This window comes from Castor canadensis, chromosome 8 (genome assembly GCF_047511655.1).
Source record: "Castor canadensis chromosome 8, mCasCan1.hap1v2, whole genome shotgun sequence".
In the NCBI taxonomy this organism is placed as follows: domain Eukaryota; kingdom Metazoa; phylum Chordata; class Mammalia; order Rodentia; family Castoridae; genus Castor; species Castor canadensis.
Genome location: NC_133393.1, coordinates 77,026,237 through 77,049,170, shown reverse-complemented (window position 1 = coordinate 77,049,170; position 22,934 = coordinate 77,026,237). Strand labels below are relative to the sequence as shown.

At 34.1% G+C, this 22,934-nt stretch overlaps 1 protein-coding gene across 1 annotated transcript in view; it reads left to right on the top strand.

Annotated features, from left to right (window-relative positions):
- Positions 1–22,934, top strand: part of Abcd2 (ATP binding cassette subfamily D member 2) — a 58,501-nt gene that overhangs the window by 18,120 nt on the left and 17,447 nt on the right. Inside the window, exons 5-6 of the mRNA XM_020151733.2 lie at positions 2,919–3,013; positions 6,390–6,535. Coding sequence (XP_020007322.1) covers positions 2,919–3,013; positions 6,390–6,535 — 241 coding nt within the window. The remainder of the gene's footprint in view (positions 1–2,918; positions 3,014–6,389; positions 6,536–22,934) is intronic.

Here is a 22,934-nt window from a genome sequence, read left to right as displayed (position 1 = left end):
CATTTTTCTTATATTTAAGTGTTATTTTATCAACAGAACCAAAGTTTTTGACAGCTATTAATAGCTATTAAGAACCAATATTTAAATAACCAAAATTATTTAAGTAGCAGTCTCTTAACTTAGTATTACATTTTAAGGACTGTTAACTACCATAAAAAATGGTATGCTATTTTTTTTTCTTGATGGTACTGGGGTTTGAACTCAGGGCCTTGAGCTTGCTAGGTAGGTGCTGTACTACTTGAGCCAGGCCCTAAGCCCCCTACTTTTATTTAAGGAAAAATTTTCAGAATTATATTTGAAAACAGCATATATGACTAATTGTTTGCTTTTAAAATTCAACCAACAAATATAATTAAAGCTAATGCCATGTTGCTTTTCATTATCCTGTATTTCTAAACTTGATCATCATGTATTAAAATATGTCATTTCATTTCTTTTTTTTATTCATTTATTCACATGTGCATACATTGTTTGGGTCATTTCTCCTCCCTGCCCCCCTCCCCCACCCTCTCCCCCCTTCCCCCCTCAGTTCCAGGCAGGTCCTGTTCTGCCTTTATCACTAATTTTGTTGAAGAAAAGACACAAGCATAATAAGGAAGACAAAGTGTTTTTGCTAGTTGAGTTGAGGATAGCTATACAGAAATATTCCTAGCATTGCTTTTGTGTACACGTGTTATGACCCATATTGATTCATCTCTAACTGATCTTTACACTGGTTACTGATCCCCTTCTCATGATAACCTCTGTCACTTTAAGGTTTCTGTATTAGCTCCTCTGGAGTGAGGACATCAAACGCTTTCGTGTTTTGAGTTTTCTACCTATTTCTATATAACCCGTATGTGCTCTCCCCTTGTCATGTGATCCCAGTCCAACCACATTGCTGTATTTGCCCTAGATCTAAAGTCCGCATATGAGGGAGAACATACAATTTTTGGTCTTCTGAGCTTGACTGACCTCGCTCAGAATGATGTTCTCCAGTTCCATCCATTTACTTGTGAATGATAAGATTTCATTCTTCTTCATGGCTGAGTAAAATTCCATTGTGTTTAAATACCACATTTTCTTAATCCATTCATCAGTAGTGGGGCATCTTGGCTGTTTCCATAACTTGGCTATTGTGAATAGCGCTGCAATAAACATGGGTGTGCAGGTGACTCTGGAATAACCTGTGTTGCATTCCTTTGGGTATATCCCCAGGAGTGAGATTGCTGGATCATATGGCAAATCTATGTTTAGATTTTTAAGAAATCTCCAAATTTTTTTCCAGAGTGGTTGCAATAGTTTGCATACCCACCAGCAGTGTATGAGGGTTCCTTTTTTCCCACATCCTTGCCAACACCTGTTGTTGGTGGTGTTTTTGATGATGGCTATTCTAACAGGGTGGAGGTGGAATCTTAGTGTACTTTTGATTTGCATTGCCTTTATGGCTAGGGATGGTGAACATTTTTTCATGTGCTTTTTTTGCCATTTGAATTTCTTCTTTTGAGAAAGTTCTATTTAGTTCAGTTGCCCATTTTTTAATTGGTTCATTGATTTTAGGAGAATTTAGTTTCTTAAGTTCCCTGTATATTCTGGTTATCAGTCCCTTGTCTGATATATAGCTGGCGAATATTTTCTCCCACTCTGTGGGTGGTCTCTTCAGTTTAGAGACCATTTCTTTTGTTGTGCAGAAGCTTTTTAATTTTATGAAGTCCTATTTGTCCATCCTTTCTCTTAGTTGCTGGGCTGCTGGGGTTGTATTGAGGAAGTCCTTGCCTATAACTATTAGTTCCAGAGTGATTCCCGCTCTTTCCTGTAGTAACTTCAGAGCTTCAGGTCTGATATTTAGATCCTTGATCCATTTTGAGTTGATACTAGTACAGGGCGATAGATATGAATCTAGTTTCAGTTTCTTGCAGAGAGGTAACCACTTTTCCCAGCAACATTTGTTGAAGAAGCTGTCTTTTCTCCAGAGTATGTTTTTGGCACCTTTGTCAAAAATGAGGTAGGTATAGTTGTGTGGATTCATATCTGGATCTTCTATTCTGTTCCAGTGGTCTTCATGTCTGTTTTTATGCCAGTACTAGGCTGTTTTTATTGCTATTGCTTTGTAATATAGTTTGAAGTTGGGTATTATGATACCTCCAGCATTGCTTTTTTTGCTGGGTATTACAATGGCTATTCGCGGTCTCTTGTGTTTCCAAATGAACTTTAGAGTAGATTTTTCAATCTCTATGATGAAAGTCATTGGGATTTTGATTGGAATTTCATTAAACATGTAGATTGCTTTCGGTAGTATAGTCATTTTTACTGTGTTGATTCTGCTAATCCATGAGCATGGGAGATCTTTCCATCTTCTGCAGTCTTCCTTGATCTCTTTCTTCAGGAGTTTGTATTTCTCCTTATAAAGTTCATTCACATGCTTTGTTAAATTTACTCCTAGGTATTTGATTTTTTTGAGGCTATTGTGAGTGGAATTGTTTCCATATATTCCTTCTCAGTTTGTTTGCTGTTGGTGTATAGAAAAGCTAATGACTTTTGTAGGTTGATTTTGTATCCTGCCACCTTACTATCATTTCGTTTCTTAATTCTCTTTTTGAAGTAATGTGGTTTTTTTTTGTAGGAAAGACTAATTTAGGGAAGCAGAGTAGTTGTGAAGTATATACTGGGTTATAGCAGACTATACTAAACTGTGCTGTTACAGCAAAGCTGACATTGGACTATTACAAAATAATGTTTCTCAGAAAGATTTTTCTAAATAGATGTGTCAAAAATATACAAACACACATTATACATTGCTTCATATATATTTCTACTTCACTGTAACTTACTAGTTTATATTTTTATATTTGAGTTTGTCCATTATGCTATATTATATTTTATTTAATTAGCAGTAACCCATGATAGCTTTTGTAACTGAAATTATTTCTTAATTATAGGAAAGGTTATTGATGTGGATCATGGAATTATTTGTGAAAATGTTCCCATAATTACACCAGCGGGAGAAGTGGTGGCTTCCCGGCTAAACTTCAAAGTAAGATGATATTCAAGAATCTTCTGATTGTTGCCATCACACTAATACAAAACAACTCAGAATTCATGTACCTATGTTAAATACTTGGAGGAGCATGTGAAAAGGAGGGGAAATCAAGACAGGTATGCACAGTGGCTCAATTACAGAAGCAGTTAAACTTCCGCAGAGAGAAAAGAGAAATTTGATTTCTACTGCTTTATTACCAGGTTGAAAATCAACATTATAGTGTACTGAGAGATTATACAAGGTACCTTTAGGAACAACAGGAAATTTCCTCATAAATTAGTATATGGAGATGAATTTTAATTTTTTCCTTATAGAAATTACTAAAAGAATACCCTACTGTATATACTTGCTCAAACATGAGGGTAGAGATCATTGGCCAGCTTAATTCTGCTAATTCACATTCTCTAACTTAAAAGTCTACTATAATCACATTTACTATTAGGAAAAATACAAGAGTCACAGATTCAAATTTAGTTTTTACTTCTGTTTAGAATAATTTGTTATTTAATATCCTTTGTCTTGATTACAAAAGCCAAGGTGTAAATACATTTAATAAACATGAGGCCCTGATTTAAAGCATTGTAAAATTCAAACATGTGTTTTGGAATTCAAGTTCAAAATGGCAAAAAATAATGACTGTTGTGATGGCACTTGAGCTTAGTTCAAAGACATGATTAAACATGATAACCAAATTACAAACATAAAACATATGCTGATGATTTTAGAATGGACCTTAGTCTAGGTTTAATTATGAAAGATGTGTTTGCAAATGAGTCAGGTCACTGGAACTTGAAAGGAGAAGATGAGATGCACTGAATAGGGGAAAATCCTATGTTAATAAATTTAAGACACACTGTATTTTAGATTTGCCAGGCTTTATTTTTCCATTTATGTGCCTATATGAAGATTTAATTATTAGAATTGGGTGTAAGTACCAAGTAGGTACTCATGGCATACACAGACTATTTAATTTTCTTTTAATAGTTTTGGAAATTTATTTTATTTTATTTTATTCATATGTGCATACAGTGTTTGGGTCATTTCTCCCCCCTTCCCCTACCCCCTCCCTTCCCCCCCCAACCCCTCGCTACCAGGCAGAAACTATTTTGCCCTTATCTCTAATTTTGTTGAAGAGAGAGTATAAGCAATAATAGGAAGGACCAAGGGTTTTACCTAGTTGAGATAAGGATAGCTATACAGGGAGTTGACTTGCATTGCTTTCCTGTACATGTGTGTTACCTTCTAAGTTAATTCTTCTTGAACTAACCTTTTCTCTAGTTCCTGGTCCCCTTCTCCTATTGGCCTTAGTCGCTTTAAAGTATCTGGAAATTATAATTTAGTACTTTTTTTCTTTTGGTCAGATTAGGTATTTATAATATCAGTTCCAGTCACTCCATATATTAAATAGAGTACAAGTCCTGAATTGTGCTACCTCCTAATTATTATTGTGGGACCATCTCACCATTACTTTGGAAAACTTCAGAGCTCAGGTTCTTTTATATAAAATGAACTAAAAATGCTTATTCTAGTTAAAAGTTCTATACATTTTGAAGTCATACAAATATCTACATTATTATAATATACTTTTTCATAATTATTGATTTCTAACTCAGATAGGGAGTTACATTTTAATTCTTTGGTCCATAAAATATGATAGAAAGTTGTATTGCTTTCTATCAATTGAAAAATAAATAGTTTTCTAGAGCAGAATATTTCTTCCTTTGTTGAACTTCAAAATTAAAAATACCTTTTACAGAAGTTATGCCTCACACTCATATTAAGCATCTGAGCATTTATGCTAAAAATCATAATATTAATGTAGAAAAGTCATTAATTACCAATCAAAAAGCTTTAAATTGTTTAGACTTCCTAGTAGGAAATGACTTATTTTGTGAATGTACTTCTCACTGTGGTATGTATCTTAAAAAAAAACCATTTGGAAGGTATTTATGCTTCTATAAAATTAAACTTCCTTAATCTTCTCTAGGGAAAGAGAGCAAGAAAATCACAAAAAGTAGTTTTTTCTAGGTTTCTCCCAGGATTTTCATTGATGTTAGCAATATAATGGTCTTCATCTTTGAGTTTTCATTGCCATATATTCTATATTACTGATACTTGGAGATTTTTTCCATTCATTAAAAAGCTATATGTATTGATATCTTGCAGATACTCTCATATGATATTCATTTTTTGCAACACTGATTATAAAACATTATTTATTCTTAAGAAAAACAAATCAAAATTTTAAATAATGTCCCTAGTCCTTATTCTTTACAATATCCTTTAAATAGTATAGTAAAACAACTTCTCCATACTATCGAGTGGAATAGAAACTCATGAAGTTTACTGTTTAAATCTAAATCATTAATAAGATAAAAAGAAAACATCCGATAGATAATGAATAAACAGCATTTATTTTATTGGTGAATACTCTATATGGAATATTCACATAGGTACAGAAGATTAATTTTTTGAGTATTTTATACACACACACACACACACACACACACACACACACACACACACTGAGTTATCCATAAGTATCATCAAGGGATTGAGTCCAGGTTGCATTGCAAATAACAAAATCGATTAACACTCAAGTCCCTTACATAAAATGGTGTACAGAAAAAAATCTGCACACATTCAGTGCAGATGTAATTTTTTTTTCAAACACTATTAATCCACAGTTTGTTGACTCCTCAGACGTGGAACCTGTGAATATGGAGGGCAAACTGTACATGTTTTGATTCATCCTGGACATAAGACTAAATTACAGTTCTCTTGCTTTCCTCTGTCTTGTTTTGGTAAATGTATTTTTTACATCTGTGAATAAAGCAGAATTAGAATCATCTTTTCTCTCTGATTATGGGCTTTTGTGATTTCTATAGCATTCCAGATGGCTAGAGTACAAAATTAAGTAACCCAGCTGGCTCTTCAGATAAAGTGTGCTATACAACTGAAATAAACTTTCAGTTGCATTTGAATTCAATATAAATTTGATCAAAATTAATATAAATAAAATGAAATTTAATATATTTTCATTTAAATTGTATGCTTTTTCTTATTTTCCATGTGGTTGTATTTCTTTATATCTGATAACAAGACCTCAATTAAAACATTGAAAAGCCAGTGTTTATTCCAAGAAGAACCATTTTCTTTGTAGTTAAATTATTTTATGATGCCTTTAGCATCAGAGATGAGTCAAAGCTAAACTTGAAGTTCTCAACCCTGATATACGTTTCCTTGATTTCTTTCCCATCCAAGATTATTGTGTAATTGAATGTTTTAAAAAATAATAAATAAATTTTAAATGCTGCCAAATGAAATAATTTTTAAATATTGCAGTTTGTAATTTTATTTCTGACTTTAGGTACAAGAAGGAATGCATCTGTTGATAACTGGTCCAAATGGTTGTGGGAAAAGTTCTCTCTTCAGAATCTTAAGTGGGCTCTGGCCTGTGTATGAAGGAGTCCTCTATAAACCACCTCCTCAACATATGTTCTATATTCCACAAAGGTAAGCAATTTTTTATATCAAAAAACAATTCCCTTTTGCTTTTGAATTTCCATGATTCCTCAGGCTTTTCCATTTATAAATCTTCATGAATATTTTCAATGAGAAAAGTTAATAGGGGAATAAAATTTTAATTATCCCCAAAAGTTTTGTTACTGATTTTATTGTAATAGTTTCTGGAACAATTCTACTACTTTTCATTTTCAAATCTGATTAGATGCAATGAATACTCAAAGGTGGCAAATGCTAGCCTTAAGGAATAGCACACCATTCCAAAGAATAATTAAATTGCCTTAGATGTCAGAGCCCTTCTTCTCACAGAAAATATGGAGTACTTGTATAGTACATCAATCTCTCCATCAAGCTGTATACATTTATGTATTCTAAAATTGTCCGCTTATTTTTAAGAGTCTCTGGAAGAAGCCCTATTATTACTATATAGTAGACCATCACAAGTCTATTATATGATTAATTATTTATTCTTTTAAAAAAGTTTTTATTAGTATCTGATAGTCATACCACCCTAAATGCGCCTGATCTTGGAAGCTAAGCAGGGCCAGTCCTAGTTAGTACTTGGATGGGAGATTGCCTGGAAAGACTGGGTGTAATAGGCATCTGAAGTCTTTATCCATCTTCCCTCATAACAGTTTAGAAGTGACTAAACATAAAATTTTATACTTGAGAATTTAGATATTTATTGTGGATGAGAGGAAATGAGGCTTGAAGAAGTAACACTCCTCATCTCATCTGCCCAGTCGTCTTTCCATGTGTTATTCCCAAGGGTTAAGCAGACATCACACAGAGTATTGGATCAGAGGACTGTTGTGTGAAACCTAGTAGAGCACCGAGGGTGGAAATACAGTATAAAAGCAAATATGGAAATTAGATTGAGGCTGGCATGGTGGCTGAAGCCTGTAATCCTAGTTACTCAGGAGGCAGAAATAAGTAGATCATAACTGGAGGCCAACCCTGGAAAAAAATTCATGAGACCTCATCTCAGCCAATGGCTAGGCACAGTGGTGCATGCCTGTCATCCTAGCAATGATGCAAGGCACAAATAGGAGGATCACAGTCTAGGCCAGCCCTAGCACAAAGCCAGACCCTATCTCAAAAGCAGCTAACACTAAAAGGGCTGAGCAGTGGCCCAGTGGTAGAGTGCCTGTCTAGCAAGTGAAAAGCCCTGAGTTCAAACCCCAGCACTCATCCCTCTCTACCAAAAGTTGTAGCAGTATAGCGTGATGAAATACCTCTTTTGCTCGCTTTTCTTTGTTGAAAAGCACCACTGTCATTCTGCCCACTGAACTAATTTTTAGACCTTATGTAGCAGATAAGCAGATGAAATTGTGTGGATTTTTTTTTCTTCAAAGGAAGACTTATGGTAGTAGTAGTGGAAACCTATCTGGAATATAGGAAGAGGTAGAACTGTATGAGTTGGGACTTAACATCTGGTAACAGCACAATATACATTCTTCTCAGTAACCCATGGAACTTTCTCCAAAATAGATCAGATCTTAGAGCACAAAGCAAGCCTCAACAAATATAAGAAAATAGAAATAACCCCTCCACATTCTATCTGCTCACAATGCAATAAAACTAGAACTCAGAAACAAAAGGAACAGCAGAAAATAAGCAAACAGTTGAAGGTTGAATAACAAATTGCTCAACAATGAGTAAAGCATAGAAGAAATAAGAGAGGAAATCAAGTTTCCTAGAAGCTAATGAAAATGAGAACACAACCTATCAGAACCTATGGAACACAGCAAAGGCATGAATGCATATATTAAAAGGACATAAAGATCTCAAATAAATGACCATAAATGCATATATTAAAAGGACATAAAGATCTCAAATAAATGACCTAATGCTACATCTCAAACTCCTAGAAAAACAAGAACAAGCAAAACCCAAAACAAACAGAAGGAGAGAAATAATAAAAATATGAGCCAAAATTAAAGAAATAGAAAACAAACAAACAAACAAAACATACAAAGAACCAATGAAACAAAAAGCTGGGGTTTTTTTGAAAAAATAAACAAGATTGACAAACCCCCGGCAAATCTGACTAAAACAAGGAGGGAAAAACTCAAATTACTAAAATCAGAAACAAACACCAAGGAAATCCAGGGAATCATCAGGGACTACTTTGAGAACCTGTATTCCACAAACTCACCCTGAGGCAAAAATCTATGTATGTTATCCATATGGGAAAGCCTCCTTCAGTTGAGTGTCCTTGAAAGACATGAACCAGGTCACAGTTATGTAATGTAGAAAGAAAATAAGGAGAGTCAATCCCTTGTATGGGCATGGTCACTTAGTGTCACAAGTTTGTCGTGCATATGATTGACTTACCATTGATTCCTTGTCAGACATGGAACACTTAGTCACCCTGTATCTGGGCTTAAAACTCACTTTTTGAGCTGGTATAATATAAATTCTAAATGTTTGCAGAGTGGATCATGTGGTAACAATGCCAGCCTGACAAGTGTGAAGCCCCCAAGTTCAAGCCCCAGTGCTGCCCCACACCGCCAAAATAGTAATATTTTTAAGATCAAGGATGACATCAGAACAGAAATGGCAAATACTGATTTGTTGTGTATTCAAATCACAAATTAAAATATGTTTATAATTGAAAAAAAAAAAGAGAGAACCTGTATGTATTCCAATAAATTGGAACAACTTGAAGAAATGGACAAATTTCTAGATATTTATGATCATCCAAAACTGAACCAAGAGGATATTAACCACCTAAACAGATCTATAACATGAAATGAAATTGAAGCAGCAATAAAGAGTCTCCCAAAAAAGAAAAGTCCAGGACCTGACAGATTCCCTGCTGAATTCTACCAGACCTTTAAAGAAGAACTAATACCAACACTCCTTAAACTTTTCCATGAAACATAAAGGGAAGGAACACTGCCTAACTCATTCTATGAAGCCAGTATTACACACATCCCAAAACTGGACAAGGACACACCCAAAAAGGAGAACTACAGGCCAACCTCCTTAATGAACACTGATGCAAATCCTCAATAAAATAATGACAAACCAAATCCAACAACATATCAGAAAGATCATTCACCATGACCAAGTTGACTTCATCCCAGGGATGCAGGGATGGTTCAACATATGCAAATCAATAAATGTAATACAGCACATTAATAGAGGCAAAGACAAAAACCACTTGATAATCTCAATAGATCCAGAAAAGCCTTCGATAAGATTCAACACCATTCCATGATAAAAGCTCTAGGAAAACTAGGAACAGAAGGAATGTACCTCAACACTATAAAGGCAAAACCTTTAGCCTATATGACAACCCTATAGCCAACATCAAACTTAATAGGGAAAAACTGAAACCATTTCCCCTAAAGTCAGGAAGGAGACAAGGGTGCCCACTCTCCTCACTCCTATTCAACATAGTCCTGGAATTCCTAGCCAGAGCAATAAGGCAAGAAGAGGAAATAAAAGGAATATAAAGAGATAAAGAAATAGCCAAACTATCCCTATTCACAGATAACATAATCTTATACCTTAAAGACTCAAAAAACTCCACCAAAAAATTCTAGAAACCATAAATAGCTTCAGCAATGTAACAGGATACAAAATCAACTTAAAAAAATCAATAGCCTCTCTATACACCAACAATGAACAGATTGTGAAAGAATGTAGAAAAACAATTCCATGTATAATAGCCTCAAAAAAAATTATATATCTAGGAATAAACTTAACAAAGATATAAATAACCTCTACATGGAGAACTACAAACCATTGAAGAAAGAAATCAAAGAAGACTACAGAAGGTGGAAAGATCTCCCATGTTCACGGATTGGCAGAATAGACATAGTAAGAATAGCCATACTACCAAAAGCAATCTACATGTTCAATGGAATTCCAATCAAAATCCCAATGACTTTCATCACAGAGATTGCAAATTTGACCCTAAAGTTCATTTGGAAACACAGAAGACCGCAAATAGCCAAGGCAATACTGAGCAAATACTGAGCAAAAAAATCAAAGCTGGAGGTATCACAATACCCAACTTCAAACTATATTACAGAGCCATAGCAATAAAAACAGCATGGTGCTGGCACAAAAACAGACATGAAGACCAGTGGAACAAAATAGAGGGCCCAGATGTGAAACCACACAGCTATGCCCACCTTATTTTTGACAAAGGCACCAAAAACATACGATGGAGAAAAGACAGTCTCCTCAACAAATGTTGCTGAGGAAAGTGGTTATCTGCCTGCAGAAAACTGAAACTAGATCCATGCCTGTCACCCTGTACTAGTATGAACTCAAAGTGGACTAAGGATCTTAATGTCAATCTTGAAATCTTGAGGTTAGTACAGGAAATACACTGGAAGCAATAGATATAGGCAAGGACTATATCTATATCAGTAGAACTCAAGTGGCCCAGCAACTAAGAGAAAGGATTGACAAATGGAACTACATAAAATTAAAAAGCTTCTGCACACCAAAAGAAATTGTTTCTAAATTGAAGAGACCACCCACAAAATAGGAGAAAATCTTTGCTAGCTATGCATCAGACAAGGGACTGATAACCAGAATATACAGAGAGCTCAGAAAGCTAAACTCCCCAAAAATCAATGAGCCAATAAAGAAGTGGGCAACTGAACTAAACAGAACGTTTTCAAAGGAAGAAACCAAATGGCCAAAAAACACATGAAAAAATGCTCACCATCCCTGGACATAAAGGAAATGCAAATCAAAACCACACTTAAGATTCCACCTCACCCCTGTTAGAATTGCTACCATCAAGAACACCAGCAACAACAGATGTCAGTGAGGATGCAGGGAAAAGCGAACCCTCATACACTGCTGGTGGGAATATAAGCTAGTACAACCACTCTGGAAAACAATATGGAAGCTTCTTAAAAAAACTAAACATAGACCTGCCATATGATCCAGCAATACCAATCCTAGGGATATACCCGAAGAAATGTGACTCAGGCTATTACAAAGGCACCTGCACACCCATATTTATTGCAGCATTATTCACAATAGCCAAGCTAGGGAAATAGCTAAGATGCCCCACTACTGACGAATGGATTAAGAAAATGTGGTATTTATACACAATGGAATTTTATTCAGCCACAAAGAATGCAGTTTGTCATTTGCAAGTAAATGGATGAACTGGAGACCATTATCTTAAGGGAAGTTAGCCAGGCTCAGAAGGTCAAAAATCACATGTTCTTCCTCATATGCAGACTTTAGACCTAAAACAAATGCAGTAATATTACTGGACATGGGTCACACACTGAGGAGAAACTGTGCACAGGAGGAAAACGGAAAGGGAAGGAAACCTAAAACTTGAAAGTGGTTGATATGTTCACTGTATAGAGGCGAATTTAGTAATCTTAAACTGGCAGAAGCCAGTATGGGAAGGGGACTAGGAAGTAGTGAAGAGTTCTGGTAGAGATGAACCAGTGTGGGTTGCAATACACAAGTGCACAGAAGCAATGCTAGGAATCTCTCTGTATAGCACTCTTTTATGTCAAACTAGCAAAACCACTATGTTTTTCTTATTATCTCTTATGTTTTCTCTTTAACAAAGTCAGAGAACAAGAGGGCAGTGGCCCAAATTGTACATGTGTACAATTACTTACACATGTAATTGTAAAAACAATAAAATAAAATTTAAAAAAAGAACTTCGTGAGTTGAAAATGTTGAGTGTGAGCAATGTTGTTAATATTCAATCTTATTGCAAAATAGAGACCATCTTGTGACGCCAGAATCATTGCCTCTTTCTAGCTATGCTTTAAAGTCTCTTGGGGAGCTTCCTGATTCTGAAAGCTAAATTATATTGCCGAATATTCAAGTTTTAGGCATTAGCATGTTTAGTAGACTTATTTTAATTTTGTACTTAAGGAATAAGACATAGAACCATGAGGAAAAATGAAAGAAGGATTATGTTGTACGGATTGAATTGAATCAATTAAACTTTTTTGATGGGGCATGAATCCAGGGCCTTGTGCATGCTGAACACATGCTGTACCACTGAGCTATAACCCAGTTCTCACAAAATATTTTTAAAAAGAGAGAAAAGGGAAAAGACAGAAAGGGAAGACATAGCTGGAATATTGTACTTTGTATGTCGGAGAAACCACTATGCCCCCATATTAACCAGTTTTACTAAGTTTCTGCTGTAAGATTCCATGGGGGATGAATGATGACATAGTCTCTCTCATTGTGGTGCTTATATCTCAGGTGATTGGTCACTGCACCCAACTGCAGTGAAAGCCAAAAAGGCTCAAAGAAGGCAAGAAATGCTATAGATACTTAATATGAGGACAGATAATATAGAACAGTATGTCATTTGACCTGAATTTTGACAGTGAATTAGGATTTTTACAGTTGTCATGAATTGCCTTTGTTTTTCCAATGTGCCAGAAATACCAGAGTCAAGTAACAAAAGGCTTTTTTTTTGTTGTTCTTTAGACACTCCTAAGCAAGACTGTCTTATCCCACTAAGAAAATAGTTATTAGCTCATCTTCGTAGGTATTATGTAATGAGTACATTTTAGAATAATAATGTCCATATTCTAGGTCCATAGGCATTGTGAAAGTCTTCCTTTTAAGCTAAAGTTCTTTGAATTACTTTTTTGGGTACCTGAGTGCTTTGAGTATTTACCCTTTCCTTAGTCTCCACCTAAGGAGCTTCTCTTCTCTTTTGAATAAATTACCCAGATTTATATGTTAAATTTTACAGACTGTTAATGTTTAAAGGTTTCCACAATGTTCATTATTTTTCCCTTTTGTCAAAAGATATCCTGAAATTACAAATAACATTTCATTTACTAGCTCAGTATTTGTTTACTGACTACTTCATTCATGGGTCATGTGTTCATGTTCTATGTTGCTTAATCTCCTAGATTAAAAATAAACATTTCTTAATAAATAAAATAGCCATAAATCATGTTTAAAATTAAATACAACCTAAAATCATAAATGTGATTATAAGTGGGAATGGTAACATTATGACTTAGTTTGTATGGCAAATTAAATATAACCTCATTTCTATCTTCCCTTGCATGATTATGTTCTACATAAGTCATGCTAAATCATATTTCAGGTAATTAAATTGAAGGTCAGAAACTTAGAGTTATATATAGTTCAGAGCCGGGTTAGAATTTACCAAATCTTTAGATACAAACTCTCTGTATTCACTGCATTAATTTTCAGATTAATAAAGTTTTTATAATAAAACAAGTTCCTATGATGAGAAAAACCCAGTGTTTGAATTTAAATATTTCCTCAGATGATCATAATTAAAGCTTTCCACTGTCTCAACTTTCTGAAGATAACCAAATATCATTTTTTATAGTTTGCATTCACTTCAAAAATGTCTATATTCTTCAACAGTTTTTCTTTAGATGACGAGATTAGGACATGACACCTCTGCTTTTAGAAGTGCCCATATTTAATTCATGTTTTATTTGATGGCATTTCTATTTCTGCCCTTTAATGCTACATTCTGTATAATTTTAAAATTAAACTAAAATTGATTTCATCTTGAGAACATTGTGACTTCTTAAGATAATCGATGGATCCTAGGATGTCTTGAACAAGGACTGAGCATCTCTGTCCTGTTACTTTTGTTGGTAAATTATGTATTAAACAATTACTGTTTACAAATTATGTGCTAAGCAATTACTGTATGTTAATCAGTATTCTACACATATTACATAAGTTTCTCATTTTTCTTTATGACTTATCTATAAGGTTGATGTCAGTATCCTCAAGTTATAGATAAGAAAACATAAGAGAGGTTGAAGTCATCTGGTGAATACATTTTGGAGCTAGCATTTGGATTTAGGTGTGTCTAACTTGAAGTCACTTTGTCTTTATTATTGCTAGCAACAGCTGAGAGTTCTCTGAAAAATTACCACTCTTTGTACCTGAACTTGCAAGTGAATATCACCAGCTAAGGTTGTTTGCTTTGTGTGCTGAATCTGTACTAATATCAAGCTGTTGTTTGGAGGCAGAGGTCCTTATAGTCCTGGGGGTAGAAGCTACGCAAGCAAATTTAACATGAAATTTAGCATAGATAATAGACTATCATTCATATATTTTAATGTGAAGGAAGCTATATTCTTGCATAAAAGTTAAACTCCTTTAACTTAAACTATGTTCAGTTTACTTTCAAATTAGATTATATTCTCTACTCTGTCCTATTCTCCTAAAAACTGCTTCTCTATAAAATTTTAAATAATTTCTCAGAAACATTTGTTTAATTTTAAATCAGAATTCTTGCAGAGGTATGAAACAAGCAAATCTTGCTTTTCATGATACAGTATGACATAATCATTATTTACCTTTGATGTCACCAAAAAAAGAGAGCTTCCCTTGTAAGAGTAAAGGCTGTGATTTAGGAGGTAAGTGCAGCAGAGCATTTAAATGAATGCCAGCATCATCAACACAGTGGCACTGCATACTAATAGGCATGCACCAAATAAGCTTTGTAGGTATTTTAAACTTTGAACTTCTTTTGGATTCTTTCTACATGTATGCCTTCCAAATCCAGATTTCCTCTTGGGAGGTGATAAGGCAACTATCTCTTGATAACAACATATAAAGCAGGTGATGAACATTAAAGGACCAGGAAGCACATGTGATCAGGAAGGAGGTTAAAGGACCAGTTTGCCTTCTTTCACCATAGAAGGACAGAAAGGATGCTGTCCTTTCAATGCTTGTCTTTGCTTTGCCTCAGATTAAAAATGAGACTGGGGTCTGGAATAAGATCTAACTAAGAATATGGAAGAAGGATAATTTTAATATCTTGATCACTATTTTCCTCTAGGTATCTAGCTTTTGAGCCTGTTGATTCTTAGTGAGTCTCTAGATGCATGTAGGAAGAACCTCTTGAGGACAAGGACTATGTTTATTTAAGTAGAAGTCAGGCTAGGCAAGCCACTGCCTGAGTGGAATGTGGATATAAAAAAACATGACATGGCTTAATCCGGGCCTCCTAACTGAGCTCCATACCTAAAAGGACAAACATTGAGCCTACTGCCCCCAGAGTAGACACACCTGGGCTTGGAGAGTTGGCATTGCATTAGAACAGGTTTTGCCTGTATTAAGTCACTTTTGAGCAAATCTTTGAAGATATCAACTAGAAAGGACATCCACAAGTCCACACAGCACTGGTGGTATCCTAGTAAATCTGTTTTACCTGTGCACTAAGTTTCTGTTGAATGATTGAACAAATGAACAGATTTGGTTTCTACTCCAAGTCATCTGGCATTCTACACTTATTATGAACAATCTAGTTATTTTGTTGCTTGCACTAGATTTGTTACATAATCATTTTTATGACGAGGATAAATATGTCACTCACTTAACGTGTTCTGTGTTTTAGGAAACTATTTAAAGCCATGAAGAAGGCGCAGCACTATTGCTATATCTAATTGACTTCTACTCCTTGCTTTCCAACTATTACACTCAAAGCATGCAAACTTTGAATAAATCCCTCTAGATGGTTGGCTGATGGACTTGTAAATTGTACACTTTTGGCACCTCTTATGTAGTAATTAGTACCATTCAGTTATCATAAATCTGTCTTTTGGTATAAAGGGATCTATAAATGTAAATATGATTTACATTTTCTATTGCTTAGGAAAATGTTAAAGATACTTTTTTCATATTTAACTCTTCTGTGGGCTAATTTATAAAAATAATGGAAAAATCTTTCTTTTCAATAAAAAGTCTCCCTCATTTTGTGAGTCTTAATTATTAGGTTAAACCACATGGAATTGTACTTGTTTAGATCAAATATAAAGAATTTTATGTGATAATCTAGTATAATGATAAATATTATTAAATCAACTTTCATGGAAGTTTGCATTCCTAACAGCTTGGCAATACTTTGACCTTTCCACAGTATGTTTATGTTATCTAGTCCCTGCTCCTCAGAAGCTGTGTTCATCTCTGAAATTCCTTCTCCTAAAGATATAATTTCCATAATAGTAATTGTCTCTTTTCAGTTGAATGTTTCTTTCTTCTGCTTCATGTTTAAGATAGTAAGGATGACATTATGCATTCAACACTCAAATTTACTATGTGTATGAAAAAAATCTTATGAGATGATCGGGCCCAACATGTACATTTATATGAATTATTAATAGCTAGATTTTATGCTTTTCAGATTGTTAACTTCTTATTGCTTAAGCAACACAGCAACTTAAATGATCCATTATTCTTAAAATCAGCACATCCCTGCCTTAAAGATTTAAAATTGCTATAAAAAGTTTTATCAATATTATTCCCAGTTAAATTTTGTATTATAAAAAAATTTCATTTTCTCTGCATATAGATCTTCCCATTGCATTTCCCTCCCCTTAAGGGTTTGAATTTTTATTTGATCTCAACTTAGGAAATATTTAGCATCTTAGGTGATCACTCCAGAGGCTCCAAGCAGAAAGATAGAGTTAACACTTCTCCATTCTCCCCCTTCTTTCTAATTTTGTCTTGACTATAGAACAATAGAAAAGTATAAACTCTAAAAACAACAATAAATTGTACTGAAACATAAAAATTCTCAGATATTTAAATGTTAACCCAGAAAAGTGAGAATGTAATACAAATTGTAAAAATACCCTTAGCTATTTATAACAACTATAAAAAGCTATCATCATGGAGAATGGATTTGACATGAAATAATTTTACTAGTTATAGTTTTAAATAGAAATGTATATGAAGGAATTCCAGATTTTAAAGAAAACAAAGGTGGTCATTGTTTAAATAATAATTAAGTTTGATACTTATGGGTCTATTCTTGTATCTTTTATACAACATATAGAAATGATTCTGCGTTTTACTTAAAGAGAATTAAAACTAATTAGTTTTTTTTATTGCTACTAATTATGAGAATCTATTTCCTTGGTTGCTCAGACCAGGTAAGTTGCATGATCACCCTTCTCATGGACCAGAGCAAATAAGCTAGTAACATTCTATCAAGGTAACTGATCTGACTGAAATATTAAGAAGATAATCTGAATAGGTCTATATATCTAGAAAGGAAAGTTTAGTAAAGGGTACTTTAAGTGCTTATCTATTATTTATAACTTTGGTAGAACTAAAGAAACTTGAGCTAGCTCAAAATGTTAAATTACAGTTCTTTGAACTGGAAAGAGAATCACATGCCAACTAATTATATAAACATTGAATATAGGGTCTTCCATTTCCTTGTGCTTTTATATTGATTTAACATCATCCCGAATCTTCTTGATAGCCTTTCCAGAGAATTTGGTGATGACTAAGTTCATAATAATATTTTTAAGTCATATTAATAAAACCTAATTGAGAGTCTTTAGTTGCTACATACTCACTAAATATATACAGTGTATTATTTTTACCATATTAAATATATACAGTGTATTATTTTTACCATATCATGATCATAAAATAATAATTCAAAGAAATGGAGCTTTAATAAAACAGTATTTGATGAGTCCTTAATAGATAATTCTATGAAATATTTTATATAGTGTCATCAACATTCTCATTTACATCAGTTTTATAAGGAAGCAATTTTCTTGCCTTTTTTTTTAACCTTCCTACCCTGCCTTCCTTCTTTGTCCAAAGTGAGCAGTTTTTCATACTCTATCAGTTTGTTTAACGGTAGATCAAATAGCAATTTTGTGGGCACATTGCAGTTCTTTATTTAGCATCATAAAATGATTATGATTTGGCATTTTATTGAAATTCTATCCTGATTAAATAAAAAATGGTAGCTGAAAATTATGTTTTTATTTTATTTTGTCTTGATATTTTTATTTCAGGAGCACATATTTAAGACATTATTAGGCTTTTGAAAACTCAATAAAAAATTAAGCATTACAAAAATACAAATTAATTATTTGCTTTGTTTAATAGTTAAGAGATCTCATTAATTTGTTTCTGTTCATCAGAGAAAGCTAGCTGATTTCAAAAGTCCTAAAGAAATCATAAATATCATTAAGTTAGTCTTTTAATGAAGTTACAGTGTTTTGCTCCTCCCAATACCTATAACAAAGAAAGCACTTGGTAACCCAGTGCATTTTGATACCTTTGAGGCCTTATAATCTGCTCCCGTGAGCTAGATGTTTCTCCAGTTACCAAAAGAAATGCTTCTTAGGTTAACTTGAAGTACTTGTTTGAGTATGTAACAGAATATAGTCTTTCAATTCTACATATTTAGATATTTATTAATTAGTAATATTGGGTATAATAAAAATTTACTTTGGATATAAGTCAGCAGTCAGTTATTTAAGAATTATTTTGCATCTGCTCTTTTTTACAAGATTTTTTTTTCTTTTTGTAGTTTAGGGAATCAAACTTAGGGCCTTGTGCATGATAGGCAAGTGTTCTACCACTGAACTACACCCTCACACAATCTGCTCTTTTATAATATGCTTCATTTTCACTTAAGTAGAGAACTTAAAGAAGCAATGAACTTTTTGTTCCCACAATGGTTATTTATTAAGTGCCTTCTTTGTGCCTGTATTGTACTAAGAGCTCTTACCACACTACTTCAATTAGCTTAGTAAAAATTCACTGCTTCAATTTGTACTCGTAAAAAAATAGGATAAAATAAGTTTACCTTGCAACTGAGTTATGTCTAGCTCCAAATTTGGATCACAATACTAAAATAGTGAGATTAGGGTTCTGTCACGGAACCATCTCTCCAAAGGCCATCATCAGAGCTATTACTCTTTACTGTCTTACCTGAAATGTGTATATAAAATATGACTTCATCAAATACTGACAATTAATCAAGTTTTGTGTAGAATCCTGTGGAAGCACTTGTGAAACAAATGCTCAGATGCAGTTTTATCTTTATAGTTGCTATAATCTTGGTTGTATGTTGTGTCATGAATGCTCTTGAACTAATGTCTAGGTTTTATGGTAAGGTGGAAGGATATCTACTTTGCCTTTATGTGAAGTTGGAGCTGACATCACTTTGAAGGCAGCAAACGTATTCTTTTCTAGGGTCTGTATTTCTTCCTCTGCATAGTGTCAGAGCACCTGACAAAACCCACTCATTGGCCCTGATGATTAATTTAATATTGTTATATTATTAATTTATATTTACTGAAGATAGTTTCACATATGGATATTTAAGATGATGTACACAAGCAAACAGATTTCTAATTCTATTTTTTAATGGTTAGGCTGGAGAAGGAAAGATAAGACAGCAGCAGGGAAAACTGTAGAGCTATAATAGAAGAAATATCAGAAATAGTTTAGCCTCTTTGAGAAACAGTATGGAAGTTCCTCAAAAGGTTGTATGCTCTAGCATTTCCTTTCATTGGTATATAACTCATATTCATAATACCAAAAAATAAATACCGAAATATCAGTCAGTGATGAATGACTAATCCAATGTGGCATATCCCTGCAGCAGAACATTATTCAGCCATAAAAGGAATGAGATACTGTTACAGGGCACAATCTGCATGAGCCTGAAATCATTATGCTAATAGGAAGGAGTTACAAGAGCATACATATTGTGGGATCTACATATTTAGATGTTCTCAATAAGTAAGTCCATGGAGACAGAAAGCATGAATGGTTGGCAAGAACTGAGAGGATGGAGCAAATAGAGAGCAACTTCTCTGGGTATGAGATTTCTGGAGGGAAGGAGGATGTTCTGGAATTAGTGATGATGGTCACATGGCTTATAAATATATCAAAAAAAGACACTGAATTGTACACTTTAAAAGGGTGAATATTATATGAATTATCAATTTAAACAAAATTTATTAAATGATTCATTGTATTTGTAAAGATCTTACTCTTAAAATGTTACTATATGTATGTATATATATATATAGTTGAAATATGAACATTTTGAATTTTAAATGATAGTTAAATATAAAATAATCATGCAATGTCCTTCAACTAAATGATTTGCATACTATGGGAAAATAAGTAGACATTTTATCTACCATCTACATTTTGTATTTTAAAATCTGTCTCTCTCTTCTCTCTCTTTCTCAGGTTGAAGTAATAAATCAAACCTAACTACTTTGGGGTATATTTTCAAAGATCATGTCTTTAACATAAACACAGTGCAATTATCAAATGCAGGAAATTTTGCACCGATACAATGTCAATTTCTAAAATACCATCCATATTCAGTTTGCCATCTGTCATGATACTGTTCTATTTTATAGCAACTTGTTTTTCTGAAACCAGTATCAATTTAATTGCTGTGCCTGTTCACTTTCTTTTATTCTGAAAGAGTTCCTCAGCATTTCTTTATGACATTGATATTTTTAGAGTGCAGGACTGTTGTTATTTCTAAGACAGTCCCATCAATTTTGGTTTGTCTGACAGTTTCCTCATGCTGTGATTCAGGGTATGCATTTTTTGTAGGAATACTGCCTGTGTTCATTTACCAGGGTACTGTAACAAACTACCAAAATCTGGTTTGCAATACCAGAAATTTATTTTCTCACATTTTTGGAGGCTTTGAATCAAGCTATCAGCAGTCTACCTTCTCTCTGAAGATACCAAGGGAGAGTTATTTCTTGCCTCCTGCTGCTTTGGGGGATGCCAAGCAGACCTTGACTTGAGGCAGCAAGATATCAATCTCTACTTCCTTCTTCACATTGCCTTCTTTTCTTCCAGTTTTTCTCCTCTTTTGGTAAGCACATTTATTGGGTTTGGGGCCAATCAATTAATACAGGATGATCCTGTCCTGAGGTCACTAACATCTGCAAAGACTCTGTTTCTAAATAAGGTTACAGTTACAGGTTAGGGCATACTTTTTGGCTCCACCATGCAACCCACAATAATAACTAAGTGATTATGTGTCTATCTCAGTGGGTAATATCAAGATGATTCAGCTATGGATGGAGCTAGAAAATTATTTTTTTTAAATCATAAATTCATACTGATACTCTTAATTCAAATTAAATATTAGTTTTTTCTTGCCTCCCACATTCCATGTTTGTATATTCTTTCTTTCACAGTGAGAATCCTAGCTCATAACATTACCAAAATATTTACTTACTTGGTCAATCTTACAATAGATTGATACTTCTATATCATCATCAAAAATAAACTTGCCAGAGCAGAGTTCATACTTATAATCCCCAACTACTTGGGAGGTAGAGATTGAGAGGATTGTGGTTTAAGGCCAGCGCAGGTAAAAGGTTAGCAAGACCCCATCTCAATGAGCAAGTTGTCCATGGCAGTGAGTATCTATAACCCCATCAGGGAATGGCTCAAGAGCACTTGCCTAACAAACATAAAGCCCTGAGTTCAAACCCCTAGTATTGCAAAAAATAAATATAATAAATAAATAATAAGATAAACTTGCCAAATAAGGGTCAAGATTTCTCTTTGTGGGTTTTTTTTTTTTTTGGTTGTTGTTGTTGACTGAAGGTATTTTTAAATTCAAACATTACTTGCATTAATTCATCCCTACCCCATACTGTGTGCTTATGTTAACTATTTGATAGCAACATTCAGTTCATTTGGTTTTGTTTGTATTAAATTTTAGGACTTATTCTTTCATTCTTGTTGGTTTAATTTTATTTATCAAATAGTAACATTTTAGCATGAGTCTAAAAGTGAAAAACTGTATGGAAAGGTTAGTGAATCATCCCCTTCCCTGCCCACTACCCCATCCACCCTGTCTTGTTCCTTCCACCTCCTCCAGTTTTGCCAGTTTCTGCCTTATTCCTCCAGTGTTTCCTTTTATAGATATAGTCAGGTGCATGTATGTTTTACTTGCTTTTTTCCCATGGAGGGTGATATACTATATATCAGTGGTTCTCTGCTACAAATAGGTTTGTTTCCTAGGGACATTTGGCAATATCTGGAGAGAAATTTTTGGTCACCACTGGCAGGGGTGCTTCTAAGATCTAGAGGGTAGAGACCAGGCATACTGCTAAATGTCCTACAATACATGGGGTGGCCCTTGGCATTAAGGAATTATTGGATCCAGTATGTTGCCTCTGCTGATAAGAAGTCCTGCTGTCTGTCTGCCTGTGCATTTTCCTTGTCTGCTTAACAGTCCCCTATTGATATTGATCATAGAGAGCTGCCTCATCCTTTCCTATAGCTGTATAGTAGATGTACTATAATTTATTCAGTCTCCTTTGGGCACAATTTTCAATATTTTTCTATTACAGATGATGCTATAATGGATAGTCTTATGAATATTTTTTCCTCTGTGGTATTTTTAGAAGTATATTTTCAGAGTAAGTACCCAGAAGTTTGTCATGGGACAGACTGTATGTCAGTTTGCCAAATCTTCTGCAAAGGGGTTGTACCATTTTGCATTTTCACTGTAATAAGAGCTCTTGTTAGCCCACAGGCCTGCTAGTGGAGTGAGTTATCATGCTGTTGAATTTTTGCTAATAAGAAAGAAACTCACTGTCATTT